Source organism: Maylandia zebra, linkage group LG10 (genome assembly GCF_041146795.1).
Source record: "Maylandia zebra isolate NMK-2024a linkage group LG10, Mzebra_GT3a, whole genome shotgun sequence".
NCBI classification, from domain to species: domain Eukaryota; kingdom Metazoa; phylum Chordata; class Actinopteri; order Cichliformes; family Cichlidae; genus Maylandia; species Maylandia zebra.
The window spans coordinates 20,520,677-20,537,789 of record NC_135176.1 but is presented as its reverse complement, the minus strand read 5'-3'; the positions used below and the strand labels follow the sequence as shown (position 1 = coordinate 20,537,789).

The 17,113-nt window shown below is 40.8% G+C and overlaps 1 protein-coding gene across 1 annotated transcript; it reads right to left on the bottom strand.

Annotated features, from left to right (window-relative positions):
* Positions 1-398: 398 nt before the first annotated feature.
* LOC101474754 (four and a half LIM domains protein 1) lies at positions 399-16,292 on the bottom strand. Its single transcript, XM_004550322.3, has 6 exons — positions 16,147-16,292; positions 3,921-4,095; positions 3,627-3,801; positions 3,170-3,339; positions 2,348-2,534; positions 399-1,489 (listed from the first exon to the last, which is right to left on the bottom strand). The coding sequence occupies exons 2-6, from the start codon at positions 4,074-4,076 to the stop codon at positions 1,338-1,340; spliced, it is 840 nt and encodes a 279-aa protein (XP_004550379.2). The 5' UTR covers positions 4,077-4,095; positions 16,147-16,292; the 3' UTR covers positions 399-1,337.
* Positions 16,293-17,113: the final 821 nt, after the last annotated feature.

The window sequence follows — 17,113 nt, the reverse complement described above, 5'->3', positions numbered from 1 at the left end:
CTGAGACGATGCATAAAAATCAAGTCACAAACCTTTGTCTGTGACCGTGAAGCAGGTAATGCTGTTGTCTGGCTGTGATTGGTCGGTTCGTGCTATTATGTGTGTGCAGGTGGGACAAAAAGTCAATCTATAAAAGTGTAGGAGGAAAAAAATCACGGCCACACAAAAGCATACGTGAAACGGTAATTAGCTCTGACAAACATGCACTGCTTTCTGTCAACACTACCTGAACATGAAGACCTAATTACTCTTTCAAGGCTACATGCATGGCCTTCAGTAGGTTGGTATCTGTCCCTGTGCAACAAAACCATCCGTATAAAATGTGAAGTTAAAAAAACAAAAAAAAACAAATTCATTAAAAATAAACTGAGAAATTGAATCAAAAAGAGAAAAAGTCATTCTCAGTTTTATAGAAAGTTTATTTGAGCTTTGATCTTCACAGAAACATGCAACATTTATTCAGATTTTATCTTTATTTAGAAGTGAAAGGGTTACAAATTTTATTTATGTAAAAAATACAACAAGCAAATATCAATTAGCAGTTAAAACTTAAATACGGACACATGAACAATTAAACGCTGCAATTTAAGCAACCTTAGATTTTTTTTTTTATCATTTACCGACTGCAACATGACACGCATTGATTTCTGAGCTTTTAACAACACAGTAAATGAAGGTTAGCTTTAGCAGAATAAGAATGAATGATGCAGCTCTAACAACAGAGTCGGGTAGCTGTTGGTAAAAATACTGTTCTCTTACATTTGGACAGAGAGAAAAGGCTCCTGTCACCTCCTGTGAAAACTTGTTACTAGTGGTTCAAAACACCAGCTCACACATTTTAATGTAATACAAGTCTGACACGTGCCGCTGCCGGACTCAGAGTTTCTCATTTTCAGACGTAGACGTCACTTAACATCAGAGCAGGTTAAAGTACTCACATCAATTAATCTTCCAAGATTTCAGCTGGATAATAAACAGAATATTGAAATAAGATGCTTGCTGGCATGTAAAAACAACAACAACAAAAAACAAACAGGTAAGGTTACATCCTTTTATTCTTTTTTTAAATTATTATTATTATTTTATTAACCCGTCCTCCAGCAGAGTCATGGTCTGAGTGCTTTGTTTCGCCAAACACATTTGCTTTACCAAGGGGAGCACTGTAGACTCTATCACCTTATTTATTTACTTTATTTTATTTCATTATTCACATTATTATCAGAGGGGATATAATGCCGGAGCGGACAGGAAGTGAAGGCCAGCTTGGTGAAAGAAAGGAGAAGAATGCAGGGGAATAGGTTTACATCATTTTGAAACGGGCATAAAGTCGTCCGTCTCTACTTGTTGCCGCAGTCAGTGCAGAGGATGTCTTTTCCCTTGGCTACGAAACGCTTGTTGGACAAACTGAGGGAGCACTTCTTACAGTTGAAGCAGTATTCATGCCAGGAGCTGCCCTCATAGTTCACCACATTCACCCCTTTACCAAAACCTGAGAGGAGAGAAGAGCAGAGGGGAGTTAGACCGTGTCTTTGGTCTACCTTTGTGTGCCACCTGCTGGTCTTAATCAGTAAAGACATCAGCTGTATTTGAATTGCCTTAAAGCACATCTGGATCCGTCAGATGAAAAGTTACAAAACACCTTAAAATCATCTAAAGATTTAATTTTTTATCTTCAAATAGTTATTAGGTTTTTTTTAACATCATGGTGTGAGGTCCCCCCCACCTACACCTCTCTTTGCACCTTTGACTCTCTGTGTCATCCTTTAAAAAGCAGCTTAAAACTCATCTGTTCATGCAGGTGTTTGCGTAGTGTTTGTGTGCCTATGTTGCTTTTGGCATGTGCATTTAACTATTCTTTCTCTGGAAAAGTGCTATAAAGACAAACTTCCCTTTCTTTCTTACTTACCTGGTAGCTGAGTGCACTCGGTCATAGTTATGGTTCTGGTACAGCTTCCATTTACCTGTTGTGTTTATTTTAATGCCACAAGTTTAACTAAGAACTCAGATCTCAGCTGAGATCTGTGTTTACTTGTTAGTCGGTCCAGTCTTTCATGCTGCAATATCACAGACTGCATATGAAAGAAGGATGTAGCCACTGTGATGCAATAATATTTGTTGCAAACACTTTAGCTGAGTTTTTATGGACACAGCAGATACTGCGCACTACACCAGCTAAGATGTCATTCGAATGGTAAAGTGCCACCTGCTTTAACCTCCTTTTGACTCTAATAGAGCCATCACTTACAAAACAAACACCATGTTGTATTAAGACTTAGACTAACGAGTGAGAACATGCTCTCATTGTGAAAGCGCTGGTGTTTAGAAGGAATTCAGGTATAAAGCTAACCTGTGATGGGGTTCTGGCAGCCGCTGCACTTCTTGGCCACGGAGGTCTTGTAGCAGTCGACACAGAAGACCTGCTCCTGGTGGTTGGTGAAACTCGTCCCTGCCAGAGGCTTTGCGCAGGAGCTGCACACGAAACAGTGGCTGTGCCACGGCTGGTCCTGGTAGTTCACTCCTCCAGAGGTTATAGGCTGGAGATAGAAGTTAAGGGATGTTTTACCATCCAATTAAAATAATCTTTGAGTAGTTTAATTACTGTTAAAATAACATCTCCATCCGAGATTTGTTTAAATATTTTCCTTGGGTTCATTTTAGCCTTGATTTAGAGACGACAGTGGAGAGAAGGCAGGAAACTTAAGAGAACAAGCAGGTTGCTGTAAGCAGCCTCTGCAGTAGCCCCATGACATACTGCATGGTTCACCTGCTCAACCAAGTGAGATACAGTGGCTTCCACATTTGTTACATTTAGCATAGTTTGGTATGAATTAAATAGTCGAGTTAAAAGTACAAATGAAGCAATAATTTATTAATAATCTGGTCAGTCATTAGTGTAATGGGGTAAAAGGCTAAAATGCAATTAGGCTGCAGATTTCCCTGACAGAAAAAAAATTATCCTAAGTATCCAAAGATTAAGATTTTATGAATTATTGCACTATTACAGCCTGCTTATTAAAGGAATTTTGACATGTCAAAGCAAATAAAAATAAAACAATGAACACAATTAAACATTTAAATGGCAGCGTGCCTAAAATTGCTATAAAAATGTGACTTCAAAGTGATCTTGGTGATATGAGGGTGGCCTGGTTCCCTGTGTGAGAGAAATTACCTTCTTGCAGCTCACGCAGTGTTTAGCGAATTTGTCATCATAGCAGGGGCTGCAGTAAATGTCACTTCCTTTGGAGAGAAAATTCTGTGATCCTATTGGTCGTTTACAGCTGTAACAGGTGAAACACTCGTCGTGCCACGAGTTCCCTTTGTACTCCACGCTCTCTGTTCCTGCAGGGGAGAGGAGAAGGATTATTACTGCTAATGCTGAATAAATACAGTAGTATAGAGGACATTTTTAGGCCTGCATGAGTCCTTTTATTTAACAATAGTTTGACACTATAATAGTCAGTACACCCGTACTGCCCTAAATCATGTATATATTTAGATGTTCTGATGAAGAAACTCTTTTGAAAATGACTTTTTCCAGCTAACTCTTTGGTTTTTTAATCACACAAGACAAGCAGATCAGTGGGCCACCCTCTACAGAGCATTGGTGTGAATGTGATCAGTCGTACCCGCCAGTATGGGTTTATAACAGCCGTGGCAGCGTGGAGCATCCTCTCTGGAGCAGCACTTCCCACACATGATGCGGTCATCCTTGGTGCTGAAGGGCTCCTTAGCCAGAGGCTTGTAACACTTTGCACAGCGGAAACACTCCTCGTGCCAGTATCGGCCCTTGTGGCTGAGCTCCTGATGGAGGAAAACGGAGAGAATTTTTGGAGGGTTTTTTTGGATGACAGCTGGACGCAGGTGGCAGGAAATACCAAAACTTCTAAGTCCACACAGAGAAATGCAGCTCGATAAGACACCTTTGTTTCCACGGAGATGGGACGGTGGCACTCGGCGCAGGAGTTGGCGCAGAACTTTGTGTGGCAGCGAACGCACACCGGCCTCCCCTCGTTACGGACGAACCTCTTCCCCCCGAGGTCCTCGCGGCAGTAGAAACACTGCGAGCTGTCCGCCATCGTCAGGATACAGTCCCACCTGCAGCAAGAACAGAACGGAGGGAGGAAGTAAAAGCTCTGCCCAGCAACGGCGGTAAACACCACACTTGTTTTGTTTTATGACAACAGATAACGGTTCATATTTTATGATTCATGGGTCAAAATGGATTTTAGTCGTTTGTGGTTTCAATTAAGAACTTTTGGTCCTCACCAAACAGCACATCTTTAAAACCAATCACAAAATTTTAAGCATGAGCTCATTTTAAACAATCCAGCTGCAATTATTTATTCTCATTATGGATGAGCCTCCTGATCATGTGCTTCATTAATCAAATAATTTCTTTCTAACAGTTCTGGAAGCAACTTCCATTTTCCACCACTTCTTCAAACCATCAGGTTATTTTCTTCTTATGTTCTGTGTGCAAAAATCTTTGAAAAACATAAAAAAGTTAGATGAGACAAAAATGATTACACGGATTGCTCGGAGCTGAAATTTCTCCACAGAGCACATAGACCATAACTATTCACCGCGGCTCAGCTCTGTGGGATGTTTGAGCAGCTGGTGAAACTAAGACACCATCAAAGAGGAAATCAGAGGCTGAACTGGGATTCTGTCAGCTCACAGCTGCGTGTGAGCTGTGTGTTATTCGAGCTGATTTCGTGGATACACAATGACGTATCTGTCAGTGTTTCTGTGTACCTGTGTTTACAGTGGTTGTGCGGTGCGCTCGCTTCCTCTCCATTTATGCATCTTATCTCTTCCTGTTAAAGCAGCTCCTAACTGATAAGTTTGACAGCAAATTTTACAGCTGATTCGGGAGGCAGATGAATTAGGCTTTTATTTGCTCTTGACTTCCTCTTCCTTCCTCTAGTAATCTATCCATCCTCATCTTTGTATTCCCAGGCCGTATACCTGCCCTGTTTCAGGGACGTGTCCAGATGTGAGAGTTTGTGTTGGTACTTGTATTGTGTAATACTACTTTCTTGTACTCCACAATATTTTAGATGCATGTATTGCACTCCATGCCATGCATTATAAAGCCAAACACCGATTCTTTTCTTTTTCAGCCATCATTGTCCTCTTGCATGACCCAGTTTGTTTGTGTTTGGTTTTCTCCAGATGTGGTGCTGTGCATTGTGGCCAGATGGCTTCACTTTGTCGTCGTCTGTCCTAAGGATCTTATTCCAGACGTTTTGTGGTTTATTTAGATGCAAATTTGAAAACCTACATTATGCTGCTATGATCTTTTTAGAGAGAAGAGTCTTTCTCCTGGCAACCCTTTCAGCCAAGTGAAACCTATCTAATTATCTATTATTCTATTATTATTAATTGCAAATATTAATGTTAGTAATATTAGTAGAATCTCACAATTGTAGCCTTCCTGAGGACCAACATTTGTTACTTTAATGGAGAATGAGGAAACCAAGAAGGTCATTAGGAGAGTAGAAGCTCTATGAGTCAGTGCCCCGTCTCCAAGGAAACGTATCTGGATCCATATCAAATCCTAATGGGTTCTTCATTTGCCCGTGCGTCATATCTGCACCAAGCTTTCTGAAATTCTGTTTGCTAGTTCTTGTTTAATCATGCTGACGAGCAGCACCGCAAACGTTGGCACACTTGATTTCTCACACTACAGAATCCAGAATTCACTCTCCCTAAAATACAGGACACATAAACGCCCTAAACATAGAACCAAAATCACCACGTTGACCAACATAAATCTGATCACAGAGCTGTGATTACAGGGCCAGAAGTTCAGACGGTAAATAATAAACAACATGTTGGTTAAAAATGTATTTTTTTTAAATCACAGCTACACAAAGGCACGGAAATATGGAAGAGGAGCGATCTCTACAGTCTGTTCACTCACTTATTTCCCACATCAGGTTCATGCTGCCTGACCACGAGGAATTCTCACAAACTGCTGTGAGACAAGTGTGTGTGTCCATGTGTGTCTGCACAGTGTGGTGAACGCATGAAGGAATGCCTGGCATGACTAATGTGGTGAGATCAGGAACGCTGACATCCTTATGACAACACACACAGACACACACACACTCCACTTCTTAAATGAACCACTCCCTTAGAAACCACAAACTATAGTGTTCACCTCCTGTATGGAGCGACATGTCGGCACACATTCACGAGGAAGTTCTCATTTTAGGAAACTCCTTTCCCAGTCTGTCCACCAGCCATTTCTGTAGTGCATCAAATGTAAAGGTCATTTAACTGTTGTGCAACTGTTATATGTACAGTTACTAGTCACTTTATTATGTGCCTCTTGCTAGTACTAGGTTGGACCCCGTTCGGTTCGGTACTAGTTCGGGGAGGCATCTGCTCGCTGACATCTCAGGGGGCTGACACCACCATAAATGAGTGGTGTGCGCACATGTGTGTATGGCTGGGCCTGGGTCTGGCAATTGCTGATCTTTGCCCTTTGTAGGGCATGTTCAGCAGGAATCAAGACAACACTTTTCTGGTCTTATATTGTCCAAATTTGGCAGGCCTGTGTAAATTATAGTCTTCGTTTCCTGTTCTTAGCTTACAGGAGTATTACCCTGTGTGACCTGCTACTGTATTCCATCTACTTCGAGGTTTGAGGTGTTGTGCACTCAGAGATGCTCGTCTGCATACCTTTGTTGTAACGAGTTGTGTTGCCTTCTTATCGGCTTGGAGCTGTCTGGACCTTCTCGTCTGACCTTTGACATTAACATTTTACCCCAGAGAACTGCTGCTCAATGAATATTTTCGGTTTCTCAGATCATTCTCTGTAAACCCTAGAGATGGCTGTGTGGGAAAATCCTAGTAGATCAGCAGTTTCTGAAATACTCAAACAAGCCTGTCAGGCAGCAACAACAAAGTCACCAAAATAAATTTCTTCCTCACTCTAATGCTCGGTTTGAACTTCACCAGGTCATCTTGACCATGTCTACATGCGTAAGTGCATTAAGTTGCTGCCATGTGATTGACTGAATAGGCATTATTGAGTGTGTAGTGGCCATCACAAGAAAAACTGTTTGCAACTTGAAAACATTTCAAATTGGGATAAAATGAGCAGTTTTTTAAACATTCTACTTAATTACAATAGTGCTTTCAGCTCAACAGTAATGTTACCATGGTAACATGCTGATGTTTAGCGAGTATAACACTAACATGTTTTGCTAAATGTCTCTAAACACAGCTAAATTAGTGGTTATACAGGAAAAAGTGACGTTTTTGCCCAACGATGGTGCCAAAGGGAATGGTTAACAAAGCCATCAGCAGACATCTCATACAAAATCATAAAAAACGATCATCCCGTAGGACCTCGAGAGTCTGTGCAAAAATAGTATAGACTATCATTTCACTTCTACAGAGGCCACACTTTCATCATGGCTAAAATACCACTTTTGAATAACTTGACCTTTTCATTCAAACATCTGTTCTTTAGCTCATCTGGCAGACTCATCAGCTCGTGCCATGGTGAAGCGCCCGTCGTCCATCCGCAACTGACGAGAACCAGAATTTAATCAAACTCACATACGATGGGTCTTCACCCAAATATGTTCAAGATAACATTTGTCATTTTCTTTTTCTCTTTTCATTTCAAAACATAACTCTCATGCTTTGAATTATTCAGTTACACCTAATTTTGCTCCTGGTGTAGTGAACGAAGTTGAACTGAAACCACCCATCAGATTCTTACTGCTGATGAAGATCAAACATCAGAAGATACAAAACGATGCGACAGCTTGAAATATGGTGTCGTCACTGTGTATCCTGTGAAACGATGATGCTCATGCCTTTTATGGACGCAGTGAATGCTGGAGCACTTTGATTGGGTGGTGTTCTGGATGAACTTGTCGTGGATAGAACGGTTTGCGAGCCTTCTTGAAAATTAGAATCTATTAAGAAGTCATTATTTTGTGCAATAAATCTAAGCAATGACAAGCAAACTAAACGCTTTCTTTGTGAACTTCACACATTAGAATACCCGCTGAACTGCGATGGATCTGGATGAGCTGCTAGTGTCAGTGAGACATAATCGAAACTGATCAAAATGATTTTTAATGTGTTTCAGCTCGTTTGTTTGCAAGTGATTTAGAACTTCAACACAAGTCTTTTTGTTTTCCTCAGACTGGGAATGCTCATGAAAGCACATTTTTATGGCATAATTCAAAGTCTCAAATACAAGCAGATGAACATTTTCATAAAGTCTGGAAGGAAACCCGATTTTAATTTAATATCCAGTCTTTTTGACAGACGTATGAGGCAGAGGTTAAAGGTGCTGTGGTTAATAAAGTTGATTAAATAACTTCTTTGTGGTCTCATCTCCTTAACAGACAATAAAGCTCCGAACTGTGGAGCTGGACATATATCTTCCCCTCGGTGGCCGCCTCAATCATTACTCAATGGAGCAACCAGCAGCTGTCTGGTTTATTTGGTGACTGGGTGTGAAGAGGTTACTCATCCGTCTCCACTGGAAGAAAGCAAGTCCTGTCAGATAAAGGCGAGGTCTGGCATTTACCTGTTACCTCCTGTTTTCCCTCCACGCTTCTTGACATTTTAATTCCTTCTCTTCCCAAACTAATAAGGATTCAGCTAAGATTTCCAGTGCTCTCAATCCTGCTCCGTTTCTCATTTTTGCTTTCACCTGCAGAGTCGAACTTTGCAAAGACACAGAACTCTGCTCAGTAACCGCATAGAAGGCAGTATTGATGCTTGGCTATGAGCACCGTGAAATTGTTATCTGATGGGAGCTAAACAACGGCTGACAGGAAGCCAGGACTAAAACAAATGAGGTGTAACTGACATCAGGCAGCTCCGAGTACACTGTTGCTGCACGTCTTTACTTTGTTTTCCAGCAATAAATAGCACTGTGTAACAACACTGCAGCACATACACATCGTTTTCTTCCAGCTAAAGCGGCCAATACGAAACTCAGTCAGATCACCACGGAAAAATTAGGCTGTGTCACGCAGTCACGGCTAAAGGCAGAGTTGAGGGCAGTGCTGCAGCCAAAGAAAGCTCATTGTGGGAATGTGGAGCTCTCCATGGAGTGACATTAGTTTGTCCACACTTGGTAAATTTTATTTTTTAAGACTTTTAGTTGGCATTGGCATAAGGCACTGGTGGTAAAGGCTTGTGTGAGTCTTTATTTTTCTTATTGACAATAAATCAGAGTAAATTATGTGTTCTTGGGAACTATTTAAAGTCAGATAAATGCAGGATTGTGTGTGTGGGATTGAGTCAGAGGAACGACAGGGCCCATGGTTTGTCTCACTTTTAGTAGTTTCTAAAAATATTGGTGCTGTAAAATAAAGTATGACAGGGTTAAGATAACCAGGCATGTTTGTAGAAACGGTTCATTGTTGGTTTTGGTCTTTTTATGGCAGTTGTTAACAATAAGAAGAGTGTCATCCTTAATCCTTCATGGACTGAGTGTTCAGGGAATAAAGAGAAGTGGGAGTGGATTTCGGCTGCATTAGTTTTAAATCACCCTGAATCTTTTCCCCTCTTTCGGTTAAAGTTTCAGCCACCTTAGTGTGACGGTTACAAGTTGAAGCACTTCCTCCAACCCGAGCCTTCCACACTGTGTAAGCACAAAGCGCGGAAAGGTGACATCATGTCATGTGGACGAGGAGAAAATCAGGCAAACGTGTGGGGATGTGAAAGAGACAGCGAGTGCGCAATAAAGAAGCAGAGACAGACAAGAAATCTGCCAGTGCAAACATGACATAGTGTGGATTATTTTAGAGTGTGTACCAGCCGTGTGTGTGTGTGTGTGTGTGTGTGTGTGTGTGTGTGTGTGTGTGTGTGTGTGTGTGTGTGTGTGTGTGTGTGTGTGTGTGTGTGTTGGCATGAGCTTATCGCTCAAGAATGTAGTGGAAAAATGAGAAACAGGAAGTCTCCATCAGAACTGTGAAGCTGGCACAGTTCAGCCACACACACACACACACACACTGAGTGAACTGTTAATATGCTCGTCCATACAGACTGACTGTGTTAAACTCATATGTCATTAATGCAGATTCCACAGACCCTGGCTCAACTTACGTCGCTCAGTATGTGCTGCAGGTGTGACCTCAGCGCTGACTTTTCTTTAAAAAATCACAGACTTAGCACGGCAGCCAGTACTTCTCTGCAGCCTGCAGATAGCTCTGCTAACCTTAACATGTCTGTTGTTCCAATTTCCTCCTATTGTGGCATTGCTATGCAGATTTTAGTGATGGGATAGATAACAAATTCTTATCATACACTTGGATTCAGAAATGAGACTTTCCTCTGGTTGCACAGCAGGAAAAATCCTGAGTATTGATAAGGAGTCACTCATTGTTTAAACATCAAGGCGAGGCATGAATGATGACTTAATGATGTTGCAGTTGTTGAGAAGCTTGAGACCTTTAAAATGTGGAAGTCTAAAAGTTTAGCAATTTAATGACTAACTTCGTGGGGGAAAAAAGTTGGGTAACATTTTGCTTTGCAAAGTTAAATCTACCCAAAACACAAGCAAACTGATGTGTATCGCATCATTGTGACACTTTTTTAGTTAACACAAAATAACTGCCTGCAGGGGCCTCAAGTCTGAATTCATCGTGCAAGTTTGCTTAGAAAAATATGTTTTAACCTCTGCATAAGCAGGAAGTGAAACTTTTGAGACTGCAAATGTCCACAGCATTAACCTATAAAGGCATTTAAGCAATCTTGTTTCTTACGTCTACATTAACAGTGATAACGGCCTGACGATGAATAAACTATGAGGAACAGAGGATTCTGGGTTTAAACCTTTATGTGTGGAATTTATCCCTGTGGTTCCATGTGGGTTTTTTTCCATGAGTTCTAGTTTCTCCCCTATCTTCACAATATGTTCATTTTTCTATTAAACCTCAGCATTAAAGCAGATTAGCTAGCTGTGGTCTCAGTCACATAGGCTTAGTTAGTTTTCAGTTTTACCTTTCTAAAGAAAAATTTGCATTCCCCAACTTGTTGACAAGAGGTTGGTGTAGCTTGCTGTATGTTTCTAGGTAGGTCTAAAAGAGAATGCGGCACCAAAAGTTTCCGTGCGATTGCTTTGGTCACGAGCAGATTGTCCGGGTTGCATATAGTTTGCATGGAAGACACCAATTTACCTGCAGATGCTTACCAGCTGCATGATAGTAAAACTCTTTTTGAGAAACCAAAGTAAATGTGCTCATTGTTGCAACCAACACATTTACTTTGAAGGGAAAATGTCTCCATTTACAGATTGCAGAACACTTTTCACACTTTCACTACTGCACTAGGAGCAGTTGGTGTTTGCAGACAAGTCTTCTGTACAAACTTCATGCAACCTGGGTAATCTGTTAGTGACTAAAGCAATCGCAAGGTGGTTTTCTGTGCAGCACCATGCACCTCATCACCAACTGGCTGGGAAATACACACTCTTCCCTAGCAACTGGTGGTTGCCAGGAGGTTGCCAACTGGTCTCTAGGCCTGTATGAATAAAACCTTGAATGGTTGTTTAATAAAAATAAGTGAAGAGAATTCACGTTTTCAAAAAGTAGCTGCAGCTTTGTTTATATAAATTAAAGTTTCCAAAACACAAAGTGTCCATTTCTGTTTACTTGGTTGAAGTTGTGTTATTTTAATGGCAACAATAGTAACAAGCAAACAGTAATACTTAGAATTTAACACCTGTAGCGTGAAAATATGGAAATTCAAAAGTTACTGGTCATTTATTAAAAGTTTCTTAAAGTTTCTTCATTTTCATGGAGAGAGTTGACGTTAGCAACCATCTGCACAGGTAATAACACATTACAACATATTACAACAGTAATAAAATGATTTAAAGAAGATGAAAAAGGATTTGGCAATCTCATCTGCGATATCTGAAGGACCTTGTATCAAGTTTAAGTGGCAACAAGTCTCTGGCTGACTAAAGAAAACAAAGATAACAAGCTGATTGGTGCCCTTGTCAGTTAGGTGGTTGTTCTAAAGACTTGGTTAAAGTCCTTTGGATTACCATATAAAAGAGGTGTGTCCGTGTCTGAAACCAACAAAATCAACAGACAAAAAGAATGCATCGCAGCACCGTGACCAGAAGCTGCCCTCATTAGGATGCAATGTTCACAAACTGGTTTGCTTTATAAACTACATACGTATACAACTACCTTGGACACAAAGAGAAAACCATATTACCATATATTGTTGTTCAGATGGTTTCTCTTGCAAAAGAAGTGCTTTCTTTCAGTGAGTTTACACATTTGGCAGATACCTCACTGGATTCATTTCCTCTGCTATATTCACCAAGCAAAATATTTCTTAGAGCACCTTTAACGATCACACTATAGCCTTATCGTGGCCTAACAACACTGCAGTTAGAGTGCTCCCACCACTGATCCCAATCATTCTGGCTGAAAAAGAAACATATTAGTGATTAAAGCTGGGCAGCAAGTTCAGCTAAACATTTGTATTCTAGCGCGGGCCACAAAGAAAAACTTGAATGACTGTTTTACCTGGCCCGGCTGAGAGCTGCATTCCAGACAGTGGGATAAAGCTGATACAACAGATCTGAGTGAGGTCAAAGAAACAGCATGTCCCGCTACTACAAGACAGGCATGATGGCTTTACCAGAAGCTTCTGGTTAGATCCACTTAACCCACCTCGCTTTGTCTTGAGTTACACACTCCACTTTCTGCACTCATTTCTCCACTCAGTAACCGAGAAGACCTTTAAATCAGGAGCTAAAATACGTCTGACCAGTTTTCATGACATTTTCCATGTGTGTGTGACAGTAAGACCCTCTCCACTCTGGCACCAGAGCAGTCCTGCTGGGAAGACTTCCAAGTTACTCGTAAAAGTTTAAATTATCTCATGTAGTCTCAGGGGTTCTCCTGTCTCCAAACTGTTCCAGTCTACCCTCATAAATCTCCAACCAAGAAAATCCCTGCAAATCTCCGTTTCTAACCATTTTTCCAGATTCTTACTCCAGCCACTCCTCACATGAGTCGAGCCATTTTTAAACATCCAAACAATTCCTGTATAAGTTCAACAGTTCAGCTGCTGTTTGCTATATTTCTCCTAGTCTTCATTCAGATTTATTTTTAATTAAATTTTCTAGCCTGGAGAATATTAGCTAAAGGAATATTTTGAATATTTATTTTTTGAAATACTTCAAGTGTCTTGTCTGTCAGAAACCAGCATTAGCCTAGCTTAGCATAAAGACCACAAGAAAGGGGAAACAACTAGCATGGCTCTTTCTACTGCTTAAAAAAACTAAATGAAAAATAACTACGTTAAAATTAAATAAGCTACAGTGAACTCACCAAAGTTACAACCCAGTTGATATATTGCTATGGCCAATATATCTGTCAATATTATGTAATTGTTGGTATCTGATATTTAGATAGCTTATAAATGACAATTTAAAAAGTAAAGATAAAAAAGGAAGAAACACCCTTCAAATGTGTTATTAGTGTTGACAGTGTATACTTTGTCCACCAGAGGGCGCTGTGTAGCTTCCCTCTAGGTTAAAACAACCATAGCAGAGTCAGGGAGAGCATAAATGAGTAACCCACAACATGCTTTAACAATATTCACAAAGGGTCACTGCATGTTTGATTTGGCAACATTTTCGCTGCATCCACTCCGGATGTGGAGCCCCTGTTATATAAACAACAAATAAAATAATAATAAATAAAAAAAACATTTTTATACGCATAATCTAACTGATCCTTAAATAAAAAAGTCAATTCTATCTATAGGATGTGATGTTAGATGCCGACTGCACGGAGTTAGGAATACTGTACTGTACGCTTGTTGATTGACTTTAACAACTGTGCAGTCATTAGTGAGCATCAGAGGGGACGATGGTTGATTTTTCTTTCTTTTTTTCCCCCTAAACCAGATCCACACTAGGGTGAGATATAAGCAGATGCTCCACTGTGGTGAGCACTAAAGGGAGCAGCTGAAAGTTGTCCTTTCCCTGCTTCTGGTCTTTATGGCTAAGCTAAAACCTCCTGGCTCTTAGCTTTTTATTCAACAGAAAATGTATGAATGAGAGTGGTGTCACTCTTACTTAATGATAAGTGGGAAGACTGCTTCCCCTTTTCCTTAAGATATCCTTACTTTATTGGGTACACCTTGCTAGTACCAGCTGGGAAATATTCCCTACAGAACTGCTTTTTCTTCCAAGCTCCTTAGATTAGTTTAAGACAGGCTTAGACAGGCTCTCCAATGTTGGTGAGCCTGCGTGAATTGTAGTCTCAGTTTCCTGTTCGTAGGAGTGGCACCCAAGTGTTGTCTTCTGCTGCTGTAGCCCATCTACTTTGTGGTTCTATGTGTTGTGCATTCAGAGATGCTCTTCGGCATAACAAGCGATCTAAGCGATTTAAGTTATTGTCTGGACCACAGCTACCTGCCTAACTGCACTAAGATGCTGCCATGTGATTGGCAGATTAGATATTTGTGTTAAGGTGCAGTTGGGATGGCTGTGCCTCAGGAGGTAGAGCAAGTTAAATAATAATCAGACAGTTGGTGGTTTGATACTGAAACCCAAGCTGGTCCTGATGTGTTCATTGGAGTGTGAATGTTAGATTGACACACGTTGTCTAAAGCACTTGGTGAGTGCTCAAGTGGAGTGGAAAAGCAATTCTGTTAAGAAACCATCAATTTACAATTGAAAACTTAGGAAATTTGTAACTAATAAAGTGGCCCTCTTCCTTTCGCATGAGACAAGTTTCCACACCCCCTGATCAATGTCAGCACACCCAAACACAACACAACAGGTTTTACTGGCTGCAGGACAAAAGGCAACACACACACACACACACACACACACACACACACACACACACACACACACACACACACACACACACAGGAAGCTTTCTGTTTCTACCATGCTATCCATTGGAAATCTCTATTAAAAACTAAACTCTAGTGTTCACGTGACCATTGGGGATCAATAAAAACAGAAGACCACAGTGTCTGCACCTATTTACATTCAATCCTATTAAAATCACAACAGGCAAAACACAACAGGGAGTTACCATGACGTGAAGGAAGACCAGCAGCATAAAGTTTTATTGGGCTGGGACGTCTTTAATGGGACTGAGCTCACTCTAATTTCTTTAACATGCTTAGAATCCAACTGAAAACTCCCCACAGTTGTGTGTGTGTGTGTGTGTGTGTGTGTGTGTGTGTGTGTGTGTGTGTGTGTGTGTGTGTGTGTGTGTGTGTGTGTGTGTGTGTGTTTGAGGCAGTGGAAGGTAGGATTTGGTTTTACACACTGTCTGTGTGTTTGCTCACAATAGGGAGTGATGTTGTACTCCATCATCCAGCAACAAAAGGCATCATTTCCCCATACCAACATAACATTGTGACTGTTTATTTAACCATGTGTCAGTATTTCAGCTTTATTTTTAGAACTGAAGCCTGCATGGCATTTTTGATACATGTGTTAACACACCAGTACCAAAGAAAAAAGTCCGGGGAGCTTGAATCCAGCTGGTAGAGCATATGCATCAATTACATGGCTACACGCACACGCATAAACGTTGGACAATGAAAAATAGCAGTACAAGAATTTTAATTGACCTCTGAGAGGCATTTTTTGGCCTCAGAGGTTCCATCATTGGACGAAAAAAACAACAAAAAAAGTCAGACTTCCTAACTGGAAACAGATTTCAGGAGCAGCTCAGGCTTTCACAAGTCAGCATGTAACTGTAGCTCACACGCACTCAGACTGACACTAACACACACACACACACACATATTACACAGACAGCCAACGCCCCGGACAACTTTAAGCCTAGTTTCCTCTCCGGATATCAAGATGCTGCTTTGCAGATTAAGTGTAAATGAAATCATTGCAAGTGTAAGAGAGGAAGAGAGCTACAGGAACCAAAATGTAACCTGCTCTGAGTTTGCGTGTTTATTTATTATTAAATAAAGTAAATAAGTAACTAAAAATCTGCAATACTTATTAAAGACTAATAACTGGAATACTTAAGTACAAAATAACCCCGCAGCAGCTACTCGGTCCCGTTTAAAATCCAGCTTTTATGAGAAGAGGCTGGGGTAGTCCGGTACAGAGGGTTAACAAACAGCGGTGCTCATCGGTCGGCTTACCGGGATCAGAGTGAGGTCTGCAGCGGTGGATGAGCGGCTCTCTGGAAGCAGCGGAACTCCGCTTCAGCGACGGCTTCACGTGTTATAAATACTGCAGCCTGTGGCCGCATCAACTCCAGCCAAACACCCACACCTCACACCGAGGCGCAGAGCTCAGCCTTCACAATAAGAGCCCACGCGAAGCCTCGAAAAGAAGAGTGGGTTTTCAAAATAAAAGTAAATATGAAGTTCAGTCAGCAGGCTTTCACTCAGAAATATTATACCTTTATGCGCAATTTGTATCTAATTAATATTCAAAGTCCACGACCTAGTTAAATGATGGCGCCGACATTTTATAAATATAATATATAATGCAAAAAAACTTTGCATGGTAGAGATTTTTATTTCAAATACTCCACAGCCGAACGACACACGGAGCTCGTCAGGAACTCAGTACATTACATGCTTTTTTTTAAAGGACAGTGATAAGTGAGAGTTACATAGCCACGCTACATAGATTTTGCAACACACACAAAAACTTGGTTTCAGCTCTATAAACATAATCTAAACACACTGTAAAGATCAAAAAGATACAATTTCTCAATCATCTCATTTTGATTTGTCCTTTAAAGACTTCGTGCAAGCTACACTTAATCACTCATGAAGATGCTTACTGCAATTGTAAATATATATATATATATATTAAACATACTTGGTGTCCCATCCTGCTCTTCATATAGCTGAGGACTGAGAATATAAATCTTGCTACATGCACATATATACTGTACATCAGTCATGTGAACAGAAATGCTGTGGAAAAACTAAGAACAGCCTTCCTGCTTCCATAGAAATTTGAAAAGTAAGTAGCAGCCAGGCACTGCTCAGGGGTAACAATCTGTGCTTGCTTTAGCCACAGGCTCTAGCACCTTGAGGTCAACCATGAACTCCTCTGTATGCCAGATGAGAGGCCATCTGTCTGACCGCTAAA

Excerpts from the sequence above, each read along its gene's own strand:
- LOC101474754 (XM_004550322.3), bottom strand. The coding sequence starts at position 4,076 with ATGGCGGACAGCTCGCAGTGTTTCTACTGCCGCGAGGACCTCGGGGGG. Across the intron at positions 3,802-3,920 it reads CCATCTCCGTGGAAACAAAG|GAGCTCAGCCACAAGGGCCG; the intron begins GTGTCTTATCGA and ends TTCCTCCATCAG. Across the intron at positions 1,490-2,347 it reads CTGCCAGAACCCCATCACAG|GTTTTGGTAAAGGGGTGAAT; the intron begins GTTAGCTTTATA and ends CTCTCCTCTCAG.